The sequence below is a fragment of the Phycodurus eques genome, chromosome 4, assembly GCF_024500275.1.
Source record: "Phycodurus eques isolate BA_2022a chromosome 4, UOR_Pequ_1.1, whole genome shotgun sequence".
NCBI lineage: Eukaryota > Metazoa > Chordata > Actinopteri > Syngnathiformes > Syngnathidae > Phycodurus > Phycodurus eques.
The window spans coordinates 5,417,209-5,434,142 of record NC_084528.1 but is presented as its reverse complement, the minus strand read 5'-3'; the positions used below and the strand labels follow the sequence as shown (position 1 = coordinate 5,434,142).

General features: G+C 41.4%; 1 protein-coding gene across 9 annotated transcripts in view; it reads left to right on the top strand.

Annotated features, from left to right (window-relative positions):
- LOC133401149 (intermembrane lipid transfer protein VPS13B-like) overlaps positions 1–16,934 on the top strand; it is a 482,547-nt gene that overhangs the window by 301,412 nt on the left and 164,201 nt on the right. For all 9 annotated transcript variants that reach the window (XR_009768384.1, XM_061673722.1, XM_061673719.1 and 6 more), the window contains one exon: positions 12,907–13,110. Coding sequence is in view for 8 of the 9 variants with exons in the window: in XM_061673722.1 (XP_061529706.1) it covers positions 12,907–13,110 (204 nt within the window). In the remaining variant the exon portion in view is untranslated. The remainder of the gene's footprint in view (positions 1–12,906; positions 13,111–16,934) is intronic.

Genomic DNA, 16,934 nt, shown 5'->3' with positions numbered 1-16,934 from the left:
AATGTGCCAAGCAAATCTAACCATTCTTAGAAATCTTGTAATGGAACATGTTTTATTGTGCAAGTTATCATAAAGTTGTGACTGGTCGGCAGACTTGTGTTGCACAGTATTCTACATATAAACACACAGACATTCTCTGAACATCTGGGAACACTTTTTAATGTAAAACCTGTCCAAGTGTTATTTTAAAATCCATACATCTTTTTTTTTTCTTCCTCAATTAATTTCTTTTATTCTCTGTCCAACTAAAGCAAGCCAAGTTCACCTTCGGATGCCTGCTTTGTATTGCTGTAGTTGGCGCAGTCATTATTATGCATCTTAAGTGACCACCCCCTACACCCCCTTCTCTGCAGGATGTTCTTGAACATCTTCTACATGTTCTTAACCTCCCGTTTTATTTAGACTCCTATATGCTGTCACTTTTTGGTCAGATCACAGGATGCTGTTGAGCATTTCCTGCCACCATGGCTGCAGGAAAGAGGGGAAAAAAATGGCCCTGTTTGATGTGCCATCTCCTCTAATGCTTTCCACCTGGAATGTGCTCTACACACATTTTATGTTCAACAGAAGCGCTTACATTACATCCTCCCTTCCCACCCACTCCTACAAAGTTGTCGTTGCTCTAACTGCAGCCTCTTGCTGTGCAATATCCACTCATGTTTAGTGCCATTTAAGATAAGGCTTTTCAGGTAAGGTTAATTTCCATTGCATCATATCACTGAGGCTTCATCCTTGGTGTGGCATACAGTACTTACAGTGTAATTGATTTGTGTCTACATAAAGACTGAGGCACTGGAGTGTCAGATGTATCATGACTGATATTTTACTGAATTATTGTGTCCATTAAAAGTTCCCAGTACATGCAGATTTAAATGTCGTTAGGGGCCACTTTATTTGTACTCACATGTGTTCTGTATTTTTACTATTTAGTTTTTAATAGTCCATTCGAATGAGCTGGAAGCTTTTCTTTTTGGGGCCTGCTGTTTTTTTTTTTTTTTCATGTTTTCAAAAACCTGAATTAAAATAAAAATATAAACAACCTTAATGTTCGCTATGATCTAAAATGTTGACTTTACATTGTTTATCATGTACAAACAATTAGATAAACATAGTTGGTCAAATGATTGAATTGGAAGTTAAAAATGGCAAGTGATGGAACATGTCAACGTTCAAGCTTCAAGTTGGTGGTCTAATGTGAAGGGTATCATACCAAGTAAGGAAACTGATATTGAAAAATTCACTCGTCCTATTAAGTATCCACTGAATTCATTCACTTATACCTGTTAGTATTCAGGTCCTTCATTTTCCATGTTGTATTTTTAGTCAATGTTACACACATCTATATTTGCCCTGAGTAAATTTTTTACTCGATACTCTGCGGTGCATTAACAAGTTGGACATAAATTGGTTTGTGAAACTACACTAACCCTAGTATTTGTGTGAAAAATTCATACAATAAACAGCTTTCCATGTTCATATCTAGAGTCAGTGTTACAAGTGACCACTAGTCAAATAATGGGCATATTAAGTAAACTATGTATGTTATTATCCCATGAACCCCTAAATGGATACTGGTATACTTCAAAGAAATGTTTCTTTTTTTTAAAAAAAAAACATATTTTCAACAAAATGATTCAAGTTCTTACATTTTTCTTACATGTTACACATTGTGTACCACCTCAGTGGAATGACTCATATAGAATATATTCCCCAAAAACAATAACAGTAATACTAATATTGCTATTTTTATGCCTCTGAAATCATGAAAAATAAGGCCCAACCTTATTATTATTATTTTTGCTTTTAAACAGTTTTGTTGGTATTATTATTGTTGTTTTTATTATAATATCCTTTCTTGTTTCTCTATTCGATTTTATTGTATCTATGATATGGATCCCCCTGAGTCTGAAGTAAAGAATAAAAAGCTGCAAGACTAGCCTGGTCGATATGGAGCCTTCTATTCCGATTATAATCGGTTTATAAGCACAAACCGAATGAAAATGCTCCATATAAGCACCTCAGTCGTAATGAACAGGCTAAACCCGAATGGAATTTCATTCAATTTCATTGGGGTGGAATATTCCTTTTGCTAAACCGAACAGAAGTACATTTTCACCATGCTTCGTCTCACCGTTAATGTGGGGTGTCGTCATCGTTTTACGCACGACGTAAATATGGCGGTTCCCGACGGAACTCGTATATGACGGAGGTCTTGTTTTTAACTACTTATAAGTCGTTTTTAATCAAGCGTTTTTAAAATAAATCTATAAAAACAATCCCACTTTTCTGAATAGACGATGGACCGGCATCTTGATAAATGACGTGACGTTCATTGCGCATGCCACACGGCTGTTCCAATGAAATCTAGTGCACAATAATGTATACACTTGATCGCAATAGATCACGTCACATGTGAACAGTTGACCAGAGATCTTCACTTGGAATAATTTCAATCGGAATGACAAAAACATCTCCACGTAAACCCGGCTACTGTGGTCCTATAAAGATGAGCCCTTCATCTGTCAATCAAATATATGTTGACGTTTGCTGTAGTCAACTACTGGCTGAATAACGTGTGGCACTGAGGTCATGCTTAATAAACAGATCATATTCCCAAATTGGTGTTAACTGGGGTCTAACATACACAAAAACACGGAGTGAAGAGCTGATATTTTAAACGACATTGCCGCCGTGCAGCGAGTTGTTTAGCAACTTAACTTGCTAGCTCATTTGGGGGTGAGCCAGCTTGTGAGCTCGCAAGCAAACAGATAACTTTCCCTTAAGTGTCTATGTTGTGTAAATCTACATGCTGCACATGGACCAATGCTGTGGAGAACTGGACAGGTTCACCACCTGCAAGAGTGTACCCGTCTGCCGGCGTCCCGATAGCGGCTAATGACACAGCCGTCCAACTCCGTTGGCTCATTGTGTGATCCCCACGCCAGCTCACCACAACAATGGCCATTTATTGAGTCGAAACTATCGTGTCCATTTTATTTGTCGAACGATAAGTCGATATAGTCATTATTATTAAGTATCGTGACAGGCGTAGTCAGGATTCAATATTTGTTGTCAACAATGTGTAATTTACTTAAAAGTGCTTTGCCAGAAGCCCTCTTTGACAGATAAAAAGGATTATCTTCAGAAATACTCTTCACAGGCGTGTCTGTAATGTGAACCAGACTGGCAATACACAACCTCCTAATCAATATTAAGTGGAAAAAAATGCTCATGTTGTTTAAGCTATTAAGCAATCCTAATTTTACAACTCTATAGAACCCCCTCTGCCAAATCATGAGTCAAGACTCATATTACACGTTGGCCAATCGTATTTTGACTTTCCCTGTTAGCTCAAGTGAAATTGAACTGTGTTTAGAGAGTTTTGCCGTAGCTTTGAGTCATTTTCACATAGGCTTCCATGGATGGTTTAGTTGTGGCCTTCACACTCCATTCTTTGTTTTTAAAAACCAGTCGTAACATTTTCATGTTTGAAATACTGGAAAAGGAAGTCTGGACATTGTGTGTAACATGTAAGTGGTTAAAAGAGTAGCTATTGGGTAAAATGTTAGTCATCCACGAGAATATATCTCACAGATAACCCAAGTAAATGTAAAATCTCCACCTTATAATTATTAAGGAGGGGGTAATACAAATCTGGCCTTACTTAAAAAAGTGTTATGAGTTAAACCCCGGGCATGTGCTGTTTTAAAATTATTAGATTGGATTTTAATGTAGCCACACTTCACTAATCTCGCCCCCCTTAAATTTCTGAACAAAGCCCCTTCCTAACGTGAATGTGCACGAGACGTGCACTGTACGCAACGTCCATAGTAAACAAGCTGACATTAACTACAGCTGCTGCATTGGTAGCATGACTTATTTGTAATTGAGTGTTAGTATAAGGCTAAATGTTATTGCTTTGATGTTTTATTTTTTATTTTTTGGGGCATTTACAATCAGTTTAACAAAAATTACCTTAAACTTAACTGTCCTTCAGAAATGTTGCTAATTTCGCGTTGCTGCTAAATCCTCAGCTACCTATTTTAGAAATATATAAACCTGCCCTGTTCAGCTGCATGGCCGTCCAGAATGGTGGATATCTATGTCTTTTCTGATGGAACAGTTTTGCTGTGCAGCTGGGGAATTTGATTTGTCCCTCTGCTTATTTTTTCATTTTTAATTATTCTGATGTTTTAGGGACAGACAGAGGGACAGAACGGGCAAGGGGAATAGGGGTGCGAGGCACAGCAGAACAATAGCTAAACAGTCTAGATATTTGACCACAAGTAACGTTAGAACAGTCAAATCATGTTCTTATTTGTGGATGGGTGAGGGTGGGGACCCCCAGGATATCTGGTGAGGACATGCAACAACTAACCAATAGAACAAGATGAAAGAGGACAGAAAAGGATGTGGGATGAGCAAGGCAGTGCTATTGATGAATGGTGTGGTGGGATGCTTTTTATAGTGTCTAAACACCTGTAAGAACCAGTGAGTTGATATCTTAATATAACCTGTGTCAACCAGGACAGCCCTACAACATCCAGAGCCTTTAGGAACTCCGGGCGAATCTAATCCACCACTGGGGCCCTGCCACCGAGGAGCTTTTTTACCACCTCGGTGACTTCAACCCCAGAGATGGGAGAACCCACCTCAGAGTCCCCAGACTCCTTCCTCATAGAAAGGCGTGTTGGTGGAATTGAGGAGGACTTCAAAATATTCACCCCACGACTCACAGCGTCACGAGTTGAGGTCAATAGCACCCTGTCCCCACTATACACAGTGTTGACGGTCCACTGCTTCCTTCTCCTGAGATGCCGGATTGTGAACCAGTATTTCCTCAAAGCTATCAGTCCATTCTCTATGGCTCCAAACTCCTCCCATGCCTGAGCTTTTGCCTCAGCGACCACCAAAGCTGCGTTCCGCTTGGCCAGCCAGTACCCATAAGCTGCCTCTGGAATCTCACTGGCCAAAAAGGCTCCATAGGACACTTTCTTCAGCTTGATGGCATCGGTTATCGCTAGTGTCCACCAATAGGTTCAGGGAGTGTTCACGACAGGCACCGAGCGCCTTACGGACACAGCTCTGGTCAACGGCCTCAACAATGGAGGCACAGAACATGGTCCACTTGGAATAATATCCCCCGCCTCCTCCGGGACGTGGTCAAAGTTCTGACAGGGGATTCTGCCAGACGTCCCCAGCAGAGCACTCACTGTCATTGCCCACATGAGGTTTGAAGTCCCCCTGAAGAACGAGGGAGTCCTCAACAGGGGCGCTCTGTAGCACCCTCACCAAGGACTCCAAGAAGGGCAGGTTCTTTGAACTGCTGTTCGGTGCATAGACACAAACAACACTCATGACCCGAAGGTGGAGGAAGGCTACATTCCACATCCCTAGAGCCAGGTTCTCTACCCGGGGATCGGATCGCCAAAGTCCTAGCCTTTGGCTGCTGCCCAGTTCTCTATGCACCCGACCCCCTTCGCCCCTCCTACCAAAGGTGGTGAGGCCATAGGAAGGGGGACCCACGTTGCTCTTCGGGCTTTGCCCGGCCGGGCGTGCACCAACCAGGCCTGGCTCCTGAGAGGGGCCCCTGTGACCCGCGTCCAGGCTAGAGGGTCTTTGAGAGTTCTTTGTCTGGTCCCCCACCTAGGACCTGTTTGCCCTGCGTAACCCAACCAGGGGCATAACGCCCCCGACAACTTAGCACAAACACCTCCACCACGTGAACGTAACGGCTCAAGGAGGGGATATACTGTGTGTGTGTGTGTGTGTGTGCATGCGTGCGTGCGTGTGTGTGATATATCCATCCATCCATTTTCTGTACCCATTTATCCTCACAAGGGTCACAGGCGTGTTGGAGCCTATCCCAGCTATCACTGGGCGAGAGGCACGATACACCCTGAACTGGTCGCCAGCCAAGGGCACATGTAAACAAACAACCATTCGCGCACACATTCACAACTACGAGCAATTTAGAGTCTTCAATCAACCTACCGTGTATGTTTTTGGGATGTGGGAGGTAACCAAGGTTCCCGGAGAAAACCCACGCAGGCACGGGGAGCACATGCAAACTCCACACAGGCGAGGCTGGGATTTGAACCCCTGTCCTCAGAACTGTGAGGCCGATGTGCTAACCAGCCTCCCCCGTTCAACTGTGTGATATATACATATATATATATATATATATATATATATATATACACATACACTGTATTTTCATGACCATAAGGCGCACTTAAAAGTCTTACATTTTCTCCAAAATGGACGGGGCGCCTTATAATGTGGTGCACCTGATGTGTGCACCAAGTTCCAACATCTATAAATGTTGTTGTGTGATGAGCGCTCCGCTTGACTTTTGTTTTTGGACCGCTTGACTGACTGGGAGCATTTCCTGCCGACACGCTGCTTATACAGAAGAAAAGCGGACGTGGTTGAGGACAGCATGCGGACGTAAAGGGTGCGTGAAGTAGGACGCTAAAGCCACACCCCCAGTAGGTATATAGCGCCGGTGTGCATTATGCAAAACAGCATCGGTTTGGCTAAGGACCCCCGAAAATGGCACCTTGAAGAGACACGCTTACGAAGCACAGTTCAAACAGCAAGCTATCAGTTACGCGGAGGAACATGGGAATCGAGCAGCCGTGAGAGAATTAAAGATCAACGAATCCATGGTTCCCAAGTGGAGGAAGCAGGAAAGCAAGCTTCGTCAACTCAAGAAGATGAAGCTGAGTTTCCGCGAAAAATAAAATAAAAAGAAAACGCAGAAACAAGGCGAGGTGGCCCGAGTTGGAAGACCAACTCGAGCAATGGATTGAGCAAAGAACAGCCGGGAGAAGTGTCTCAAGTCACCATTTGACTGAGTGCAATAACTCTGCCATGTGCAGCAAGTGAGGAAGCTTGCCATCATTCCGGAAGGCTTGACGAACCATTGGACATCCGTGTAAACGGGGCGTTCAAAGTGAAGTAAGCGGGGTGGGAACCATGGATGACAGATGGCGAACACAGCTTTACTAAGACTAGGAGGCAGCGCCAGGCGAGTTATGTCACAATTTGTGAATGGATTGTGGATGCTTGGGCTAACGTGTCTGCTTGCACTGTTGTTTGAGCTTTCGTAAAAGCCGGCATCATTTCTGAGGAGCCACACGGCAACGAGAGTGACTCCGACAAGTACGAGAGGGAACCTGACGTGTTTGATTGAGAACTTGGCCAGCTTTTCATTTCGGATAGAGAAGATGAGGACTGATGGATTTGTGGATGAGGATTGATCAAAATATAACGTGAGTACTTGAGACGAAGCATGGTGAAAATGTACTTCGTTAAATACTTCAATAAAGTACAACCGAACTCAGTTTTGCTCCCGCTGCCTTTTTAAAAACATGGTTTTAGCGTGCAGGCATGCTACCCTGTTTTAAGCTAGAGTATGTTTTACCATTCCTGTGCCCAATAATACGGTGCGCCTTATGTATGTGTTAAATACAGAAAGCGACCCCGTAACTGAGACTGCACTTTTAATATGGTGCACCTTATGGTCATGAAAATACGGTGTGTATATATATATATATATATATATAGAGAGAGAGAGAGAGAGAGAGAGAGAGAGAGAGAGAGAGAGAGAGAGAGAGAGAGAGAGAGAGAGAGAGAGAGAACCTGTGGCTAGAAACCAGAGCGCGTAGTCGTCTGTCAGAAAATGGGGCGATCCATCATTGCCAACAGCCTCTCAAGATATCCACACTTTCTCCTTATTCTTGCCAGTTTCCTCTTCTTTGTGGCCACCCGCTTCTTTCTTGACAATCGCTCCATTTTGTTCATGATTCAAAAAAAATTATACAGTACAGTATATTTTATGTGGATCCTCAAAACCCCGTACAGGGTTGCAGTTTTTCCCCCATTGCATTGCGACGCTCAATGTGCGGTCCTCAACATGTGACTCTCGATGCATCCAGGAGATGTTGTTTGGTTTTCAAACTGTACGACTTTTAAGTTCACGTCTATATTTGAATTACCTAAAATACGCAATGGCTGAGGCCAAATTAAATATGTGGTCGTTGTACATGGATTTTTTGCCACGTGAATGTGCTAGAAGGTTCAGACATGTTAAGCGGTCCATCATTGAGAGCACATTAGCCAGTGTTTAGAGTAACACACACATCCGATACCAACTGTTTATAGAAAAATATCACTTCCCTGACATATAAATTGCGAGGGCGATAGATTGAAAATTAAATAAATCTGCAAACACTGATTTTGTGTTGTATAAAGATGCAGTGTAAATAGATGGCCTCATTGTTTGGTTGGTATCATGTATGACTTTCGTGAGGGTGGCATAAGTTAGAATTTTGGGCACAACTGTTAAGATGAGTCATGCTGAGCATGATTGGCGTGACCATGAGCCAATGTATGAACTTTAAATCACAGAGCCGGAAAGCTGCACTTTCTCTTTATCATGTGTCAGCCCATTTAAAGGAAAAACGCACTTAGAATACCAACAATTAAGTTCCTTTCATACACACATTTGGAGTAGCTTGTTGCTGCCGTCTTTAAAATGGTGTTTTCTTCGTGACTGAGTTTCATCCTTGTTGAAGTCATCAAAAATTAATTTGGGAGAAACTGTAACTGACAGGGTTTTATATTTTGCTTGCCGTATATATTCCACAGCATCATTTTACCCCCTCATTCTGAGGCTTGGCAAGCATTGTGATTTCAATGATTTAATTACAATAATTGGTGGTTGCAGATTAAAAACTATTTGATTTGTTGACTGGAGTCATAAATCCGCCACTCACAAGTTGCAGAATGTCTGGCTAGTCAGAACAGATCACTATAGACAGGGAGGGGGATTAACCTACTTAGTAATTGCAACTTTTATGAATCATACTGCTTATGAATTCCCTCTCAACATTCACACTTGCCAAGTGGGAGTCAAAGCAAACTGATTGAGAAGCCACTGTGCAGCCTAATGCTTTTACAGGACTCCTGGATGCAAAAAGGACTTGCTGGCTACACTTGGAGCTACGAGGGAGCAACACCAGAACCTGAAACAGTGGAGCCTCAAATCGCTGAACACAAAGTGTGGAGGAACATCTCACGTCAAAAACAGTCCATTCCAGTTTTTACACTTGCCAAACAAGTGTAAAATGAAGTTACCCGTGTAAATGGAAAACTACACTCTACCTTAACCATGATAACAAGTGACAACAGCATTTAAACGTATTGGCACACCAAACCTACTGCTTGTGAGTGTGAATCAGTTGACCTTATGTTAATAGGTGTGTTTTTTCTTCTCACTTTCTGAACAATCTTTGCCTCCTTTCAGAAAATGTTTTGAACAGCCACAATAAGTCAAAGAGAGAGCACAAAACGCACCTAGCATTATTCCTTTGATGCATGGTGAAATGAGGTACGCAGAGGTCTTAAGAGGCATATGTTCGCGGACATTTCAGTATAATTAATAATTCTATGACTTCAGGGGCATTTAACTTTTGAAGTTCTAATGTATATGGAGCACTCTTGAATCAGTACATCTCTATTTGAACTTCACTTTGCTGAATTACTACAAAAAGAGAGGACCTAATCTCCTAATCTAAGTGCAACGAGACATGTATTGCATGTGATTGTTGGGGAAATAGAGTGAAAAACAGGTTTGGGGTTGTGGGTTCAGGTTGTGGGTTTTGGAGTGACAAGACCCAGAAGCTGGCAGGGCTTAGTATTACACTGGCGCTTCCTGTACCACTAGCCGGGGGCAGGAGGTTGGGAAAGGGGTCTGGATGGAAGTTGCAAGAGAAGTGTTTGTGCGCTTTCGCGTTTATGCACACGTGTGTATGTTGCCCTGTCGGATCACCCCGGTTGGAGTGTTTTAACACAGCTCACTGCTCCCACACTCCAACCATCAGGCCAGCAGCCTCAACCAGATCCCACTGTGGTTTATTTTACAACCTTGAACCTCAGTTAGCCTTCAAAACCTCAGCATGGTAATCAGTCCGTCCCAGGATTCTGCTTTTAACAAGCCCTTTTACTTATTTCCAATAAAATTTGCTGTACAATGCAATACAATTTGCTGCAATATTCTCAAGGTCTTCAACTTTACTTTTCTAGCAATTATTTCTCCACTGTAATGCAAATATATAGTCCATGTCTAGATTTGATTTTTTAAAGTTGTTTTTTTTTTTTCTCCAGTTTAGGCTTCCACCTTGATGTGCTACATCATGAAACAGCAGAGTTCGCCTGCATCTATCTATAAGGCCCCTCCTTTAATTCTGTCGCCACATGATCCCTAATCTGCAACACCTCAATCACCAATACTCCCAGAAGTCTTCCCATTGAGACAAATCAAGATTAATGTTCTGTCAAAAACACGCACAGACTCAAAGACTTTCAAACACTGCAATGTAGGGTGTAATTAATTTTCCATTTTTGCTTTTAAATATTTTCTCATGTCTTATTTTCAAGGGAATTTGGGCTAGGGATATACAGTATGTACAGTATGTTCCTGTGATGACGCACCTGTGAATTTGCAGGTCTACATTCAGCATATTGCCAGTGCTCAAATTGGTAGTGTTTGACTTTTCTGCCAAAATCATTTGGAACAAGCGGTCTTATTTGAACTCCAATCCAAAAGATTTGTGGCTCCTCAGACATAAATGGTGTGTTTCGAAAGAAGTTGAACTGCCTCCTGAAATAATGACCATGAATGCAGGATACAGTGCACTTACAGCATTTATGGTGCTTTTGATCTTTTTTTTTGTTTTTTTGTTTTGTTTTCCCCATACATAAATTGCAGCATTTTGTCATTTAAAAAAAAAAAAAAACTTTTCACTGATATTTCCCAGCTATTAAATAAGTTTGGCTCAGGAACAAGGGCAAATTAAGGTACTACGTGCCCCCTAATCCTCAAATACTCTCCCTCCCGTCATGCCTTCCTCATCTGGAAAAGGGTGTCAATTATTAGTTGTTGTTTTCATTTTCCTCACTATTCTCCACGTGGTAGTGGCTCGCAGATGTGTGATAAAAGCTTGTGAGAATAAATGGTGTGTTCCACCTGCCTTACATGTTTTAGGTCATACATGTGCACATGAGTAGGTGGAGTGCTGTGCTTTCCCAAGGCCTTCTTTGTCTCCTCTTGGCCACGCAGTGTGGTCCTCACATGACCAATCAAATATGTCAAACCGCCAGTGCCCCCCACCCCCAAACACACATGTACAGCAAGAGCTCTGGCTTCAATTATTATTGCACCCCAAGGGAAGCTCCCAAAATTCCTCCCCTCCTTATTTGTCAGAAATGAAGCTCTCTTGTTTCCTCTGATTGGCTGAAATATGCCGTTTGATATTAAATCACACAGGTTTCCATTGGCTGCATGACCAAGAAAAATGTTTATCATTTATACTTATATCACTGGGGGGGGGGGGGGCGCGACCCTGCAGCTCAACAATGTAGAAACCTGGCTGCAGACGGTCATGTTATGTTGATTATGAGTAAGAGGCTCTGCTAAATGGGCTCAAGTGGAGAGACAATTTGGAAAGCATATGAGCTAACTTAGGTTTGTTTAATGTGAAAGATAGAGTTTGAGGATGGGCAGGAGATGGAGGTAGTGTTACAAAAAAACCTAATGAATCTAGACTGACACGTCCCACCGAAATCATAGTTGGGCTTTTGGCTTGATTCAAATCTAACTATGTTGATAAATGTAGTTCCAAATGTTGATTAAGGATCAGTTTCGCTTGTTTGTGTGTCAACAAATCCAGCTAACTCTGGTTATGCACTTCTGATCTCCCATCACTGTTGTTTTTATATTTGATGCTTATGTCATAACATAACGCACTTGTGGAGGTTTTTTTTCTACTGCGGCTAAGCGAGGAAAACGCTGAATGAAAATTAGCATTGACGTTGCCGAACTAAATAAAACTACTCAGCCTGCCACTACATCTGTAGTCATTTTAAACTCTTATTTATTCCATTTAAGCATTCATTTGAATTCACCAGCACAAATAAACATATCATAACAAACCAAAAGCTCTGATGTCATAAGCAGATGCTCGATTGTGATTGTTCCTTTTTGCTTTGCGAATTCATGCGTATCTTGTCTTTAGAATGCATCATCTTTTCTTGGCACTGATAGAATAGTGTTTGTCGCAGTTCAACTACTGAAGCCAGCCATACCCATGCCTGATGTATCTCTCCATCTCTTCCCAGATTTGTGTTTGTGTCCATGTCCTCTACTACAGAGATCACGAAAAAAGAAAGAGCGGTGTACTCAGGCCACTATCTGAAAACTATGCTGCTGTCTTGCCAGACAGGCAGTGAAGATTTGCAGTGTTTACTGCCAATGATAAGCTGGCAGGGTTGTTGGTCTTAGGAGTACTACTGTTTTTTTTCCCCCTTCCCAATCGTCCTGTAAAAATACTGAACTATTTAGTGGGCAAAGGAAAAGATTGTGAGACATGCCTGTTCATATTCTCATTCATCATGCTACCGCAGTGCAAACACAACTTCTAGCAATAATGGATGCATTGTTCATTTTCCTGAACAGGAGACAATTGATATACCACTTTCCGAAAAAGAAAAGCTGTTTTATTTTATGTATATATTTTAGCGTTTTATTGGACACATTCTTTCATTTGATTGTAGGAAGTTAGCATTTTTTTGTTCAGGTTTCATTTTTTTTTTTGCCATGTGTTTCAATTTGTTCCGTATGTTTTGAATTTTGTTCCCTATCAAATATGAACCCAACTGGGACCTTAAATCCACGGCCTACCGTGACACCCCAACTCAGTGGAATTCGTGAAAAGTGATTCAGTGTGACGTTTACCACAATGAAATATATTTGTGCACTAGTATAATATGTTTCTGTCCCATTATGCGCCAAGGTAACAATTCCATCTTTCTCCCCCCCCCCCCCCCCCCCCCTTTTAGACATGCATTAAACCTTGGTATCCTGCGTGACCCAGGCTCAGAGGTTGAGGATCGCCAGTATCAGGTCGACCTTCAGTCCATCAACATTGGCACTGCTCAATGGGAGCAACTCAAGCCAGAGAAGGAGGGAATAAAAGGAGGTGTATCCTCCGACGTTGAGAGGAACTCCCAGAACCCGGCCCTGGAATGGAACATGGCCAGCAGGTCAGGAGAATTATTATTTCTTTATTGTGTACAGACAGCTTGACTCCATCATCATTTGTAAGGAAGTCGTCACACTTTACCCCACCTTTTTCATCAAACTAATGTCTGCTGGACTCATTCGTAATGGCGGCTGTCACAAACACATATGTAAGATGCACAGAGTATGTGTTAGCCAAAGAAACCGAGTGAGAGGTGAAGTTGAACATTTAACACACCAAACGGAGCCAGATAATTTTATGACTTGGCAACTCAACCAGTGGTGAAAAGCTAAGTTATCATTGGACTTACTGTTCAGTAAATCTGTTTACTTGTCAGAGGGACACCATGTCTGGCCTTGGATACATGAAAGATACTTGAGACTGTTGTTAATTGTGAGTCACAGATGTCCTCTGACAGTATTGTGACATTTAGTCTGGCGAAAGGCTTAACTGGTAGTTTCAAGAGGTTTTGATGGTGAGGAAACGCTCCCTTCTACGCCACTTTTTATTCGATAATACAGGTGCACTTAAAGTTGTGTTCGATAAGTCTCAATATTGTTTGTCTTACCAACAAGTGTTAACATTTTTACTGACTGTAGATCAATGTACAAATCTGAAACCTATCGATATAGATCCCTGCGATGGACGTCACTCATGAATGCATGAACATTTTGGGGAACAATTTAATTCATTTTTTAATTCTGCTTTGTATTGATTTATTCTAATAATATTTTTTAGCTGATATGTCTTGTCTGAATGAATGCCACGTAATTTATCTCCAAAGTATTGATGTGGGAGCAGGATGTAGTCATTGAGGTAGCTTTCTCTTTCACGGAGCCTCTTTGAACACGTAATTTCACACACACTTTTGATGCTTTTTTTTAAGGGCTCGGGAGCTTAAACAAGCATGAGTGTTATAGCCTGTTTGGCCTCACATCCATTTTTCCACTCATGTTTTCTGAGGAATCAGACCCAAAATTCACAGACTCATGGGCTAAGAATTCAGTTTTGTTCTCTGCTAACTAAAAACAAGCGTGCAAGAGTGGAGTGCAAAATCAACCTGGGCCTGATTTCTCTCTGATCATCAGGATATACTGTCGACGGAGTCCATCTAAAAGCGCGCCTTAGGTAACTGATGGCTTTCCCGATTGAAAATTTGGGAGAGCATCGCAAGCGTAAAATGAAGTTTGAAATGATGGCATTGGAAGTGTTAGTGGAGGAGGCAAACAAACATTACTGAGTTACAGAAAAGAAATAGATCGCTCCCATAATCCATAAAAGATCTGTTTTGTTTGATTTAACTCGCCCCGAGCGCCTGGCAGTTGGATGTTTGTGCCAAGCCTATGTAGAATAGCATTTCAAATTTGGGACAGCACACCCGACAAACGGCTCTGGGAGAGGCCAGCACCAATTGTCACAGTTGAAAGGAGTTTTGTTTGTACAGTGGCTAGAAGAAGTATACACGCCCCTGTTCAAATGCCAGGTTTCGGTGATGTAAGAAATGAGACCAAGATGAGTAATTTCAAAGCATTTTTCACCAATAATGTAACCTGTAACCTGTGCAACTCAGTTGAACGCAAAATGAAATCCCTTTTTTTGGGAGGAGAATAATGACAAATGTGGCTGTGTTTAGAATTAACCAATAACATTCAAACTCATGTTAAATAGGAGTTAACAAACGACACACCTGCCACCATTTGAAGTGTCTCTGACTAATTATCAATGAAGTTCAGATGTTTTTCTCTGAACGCAGACACATCCCCAGTTACTGTAGAAGAGGGTGTGCACACTTGTGCAACCACATGATCTCTCTTGTTTATTTTTACTTCCGCTCTCTAAAATATTTTCGTTACTGGTTTTAGGTCTCATTAATGGTGGAAAAAGCTTTGAAATTGATGACATGAGTATCTGAACTATCGGCGGTCGTTATCCATCAAAAAGTCTGAATTGTTTCTCAGAAAAAAAAACTCTTCGAAAGTAATGTTTTTTTCAAAATGAAGCTACATGATTTGTAACATAATTTCTGAGGCTGGTAATTAAATTTTTAGATAAATCAAAATTTTCACCTATTGCTTAATCTAAATTTTCCATGAAAATTAACACAAATGCATGTTCGTGTCTTCAGAGCTCGGTACTGTACTTTGGTCCTCCTTTGTCACTCAAAGCTGTCTTTACCGTTAATGCCACTCGAGTGAGACTCATTATGTTTCTGCAATACACCAGAGGGATCTGTGAGCGGAAGTGCCAGGATGAGGAAGTCATTTTGCATTCACACAAAAAAAAGCAGACATTAAAATAAATGGTGTTATTTCTGAGATATGAATAAATATGTAAGCATTTGTGAAATTGGCGGAACGATGGCATGTCTTTACCGTTATTGCGGTTGTATAAAAAACAAGTGGAATTTACTGAGTACCGCACTTGAGTTTTAAGTTGCAACACGTGAAAATTGTGCAACTCACACAATTTGTATGCACTTTTGTGTTTTTTTTACATTTATTTATTTATAAAAAGAAGTGTATTTCAGTGGGCCACCACCCTTTCCTCTGTCAATACGCATTGCCTTTACTACGAATGCATACATTTTTAAATCCTCAATAACGTTGAGAAAGTAGGACTTTTAAGTCTGGCTGTTACAGCATGGGAGACATTTACCCATTTTAAACCAAGGCGGCATAAAAGAATTGCAAATATGTATTTATTTATTTATTTTGCAACTGTCTTTGCCATTATCGATCAAATGATATCTCAATCACCCTTAATACACATTTGACGTTGTTCTTAAAAAAATAGACACAAATACACTCGAGTCGAAAGGAAAGCAGACTTGTGGAGTTTATTATGCTCATTTTGTTGAGCATGAAGTCATGCATGGCTTTGGTTTGACCTCCTGCGTTTTAGGTGACTTAAGAGGTGTTTCTTTTTTTGCGGCACATATTACAAATGAATTAGCGAAATGTGTTTATGTATTTCTCCAATTATCTCTCGATGAGATAACTATTTCAATCCTAATTGAATTTGCCACATGTATGTATGAATATATAGGTTTTACACATGGCAGCGATGACGCCCTCACTTTTCGTTTTCACACCAAATATAAACAGAAGAAAACCCAGCACTTAAGACAAAGAGTTGAGTTCACAGTTTTACTTGTCTCCTGTAATCACACAAAAATGCCACCCCCTCCATTTTAACAAGATTTGACGCACACCACTTCCAGAGTTCTCACCTTCCACTTGTTTTCTACATCGATACCCTCACACTCTCTCCTGTTTTGGAGACACTAGGCATGTTCTCTCCACAGCTTTTTGGGTTCACTACAATTCCAGTAGTTTTGGATCAGCAGTGGCCTCAGTCAGTTTCCTGAGGTTTTGTGAGGAAATTCCAGCACCACGGATCCACTGACAGGATCTGTCCTCATTCCACTGTGTAGTTGCTGGATAGGAAAGACCCTTTGTCAGGGCTCTGTGAACTTTCTCCATCTCTCAGCTTGTCGAGCCTTCCTCATTTTGCACATGCCATTGATATTGCTGCTGTTTCGTTTTGCACAAAATAAAAGCCCCACTTCCCGTGTATTGTTGTTTCCACCACATCCACTCAAAGGTGTATAGAGACACACACTCAGCTCAATGTCAGAGGCCCCCATATATTACTGGTAAACTGAGCCCTATGCATTTTTGCCTTTCTGGTGAATGATCGCACCTGTCCACTGCAACGAGACACTTACTGTTTCAATCCCTGTCTGAGGAGAGATTAGCTAACACCAATTGCCCTCATAGATCATTTCACCTCTAAATGAAACCTCTTTTGCTGGCTATTCAAAGAAATGTGTCAGAAAATAATAGC